We start from the raw sequence: 1168 nt of genomic DNA, 5'->3' as shown, positions 1-1168 counted from the left end.
TAGATCATCTAAGTCCTCCCCTGCCCTGGTGTGAGTGTACCGGGTCCACAGAGGTAGGACGGACTGAGAGGCGAAAGGAGTGTGTGCATCTTGGTCAGTATCCACCTTATGGACAGACTCAGTGCGCTCTCCGTACGCAAAGGCGGATTCGGGCGCACGCCGGAGCTGCCCGGTAGTTCGCAGGTGGGTAGCCGGAGAGCGGGAGGGAGGGGAGTCACCTTCCCCTCGGAAGAGGGCGCTGGCTGCCCCGTCCCGCCTTTATAATAAGGCCTTGGGACGGGAGGTGGCAGCCAGCTGCCGTCGGCAATTTGCATAGCATGCAGTTGGGCGAGCAGCTCCTGGGGAGCTCCGCCAGCCTGCCCGGCGCGCGCTTCTACCCGCTGGAGGGCGCGGGCGGCGGCGGCGGCGGCGGGCGCGGCGGTCTCCTCTTGGGCTCGGCCTCCTCGCCCCGGAGGCTGGACTTAGACAAGGCTCCCAAGAAGTTCCCGGGCAACCCTTCCTGCGAGGCGGAAGCCGCGGAGCCCGCTGCCGCCAGGCCGGGACCCCCGGCGGCCATGCTCAGCGACGCGGACTCCGGGGACACCTTCGCTGCGACGGTGGCCAAACCTGGGCCCCTGGACGGCCGTAAGAACTCCCCGTGCGGGGAGGAGGAACTGTCCTCCTCCTCCGCCGCCGCCGCCGCCGCCGCTGCGCGCTACTCCATGGACAACCTGAGCTCCGAGCGCTACTACCTTCCGTCCCCCGGGCCGCAGGGCTCCGACCTGCCCGCGCCCTGCTCGCTCTTCCAGTACCCGGCCGCAGCCGGGGGGCCTCACGGATCTCTCTACCCCGCTTCCAACGGCGCGCGTTACCCCTACGGCTCCGTGCTGCCCCCCGGTGGATTCCCCGCGGCGGTGTGCCCCCCCGGAAGGGCGCAGTTCGGCCCGGGAGCGGGCGGCGGCGGCGGCGGCGCGGGCGGCGGCGCGGGCCCCGAGGACCCCGCCAAGAAGAAGAAGCAGCGGCGGCAGCGCACGCACTTCACCAGCCAGCAGCTGCAGGAGCTGGAGGCCACGTTCCAGAGGAACCGCTACCCCGACATGAGCATGCGGGAGGAGATCGCCGTGTGGACCAACCTCACCGAGCCGCGCGTGCGGGTGAGCGCGGGGCGCGCGCGCCCACGGGAGGGGGG

At 71.4% G+C, this 1168-nt stretch overlaps 1 protein-coding gene across 2 annotated transcripts in view; it reads left to right on the top strand.

The window, feature by feature from the left end:
- The first annotated feature begins 317 nt into the window (after positions 1 to 317).
- Eomes (eomesodermin) overlaps positions 318 to 1168 on the top strand; it is a 5592-nt gene continuing 4741 nt past the window's right edge. For both annotated transcript variants that reach the window (XM_013028505.1, XM_013028504.1), the window contains exon 1: positions 318 to 964. In XM_013028505.1, coding sequence (XP_012883959.1) covers positions 318 to 964 — 647 coding nt within the window. The remainder of the gene's footprint in view (positions 965 to 1168) is intronic.

This window comes from Dipodomys ordii, unplaced genomic scaffold (genome assembly GCF_000151885.1).
Source record: "Dipodomys ordii isolate 6190 unplaced genomic scaffold, Dord_2.0 Scaffold110, whole genome shotgun sequence".
Classification (NCBI taxonomy): Eukaryota; Metazoa; Chordata; class Mammalia; order Rodentia; family Heteromyidae; genus Dipodomys; species Dipodomys ordii.
This window is presented reverse-complemented; position numbering and strand designations above follow the sequence as displayed.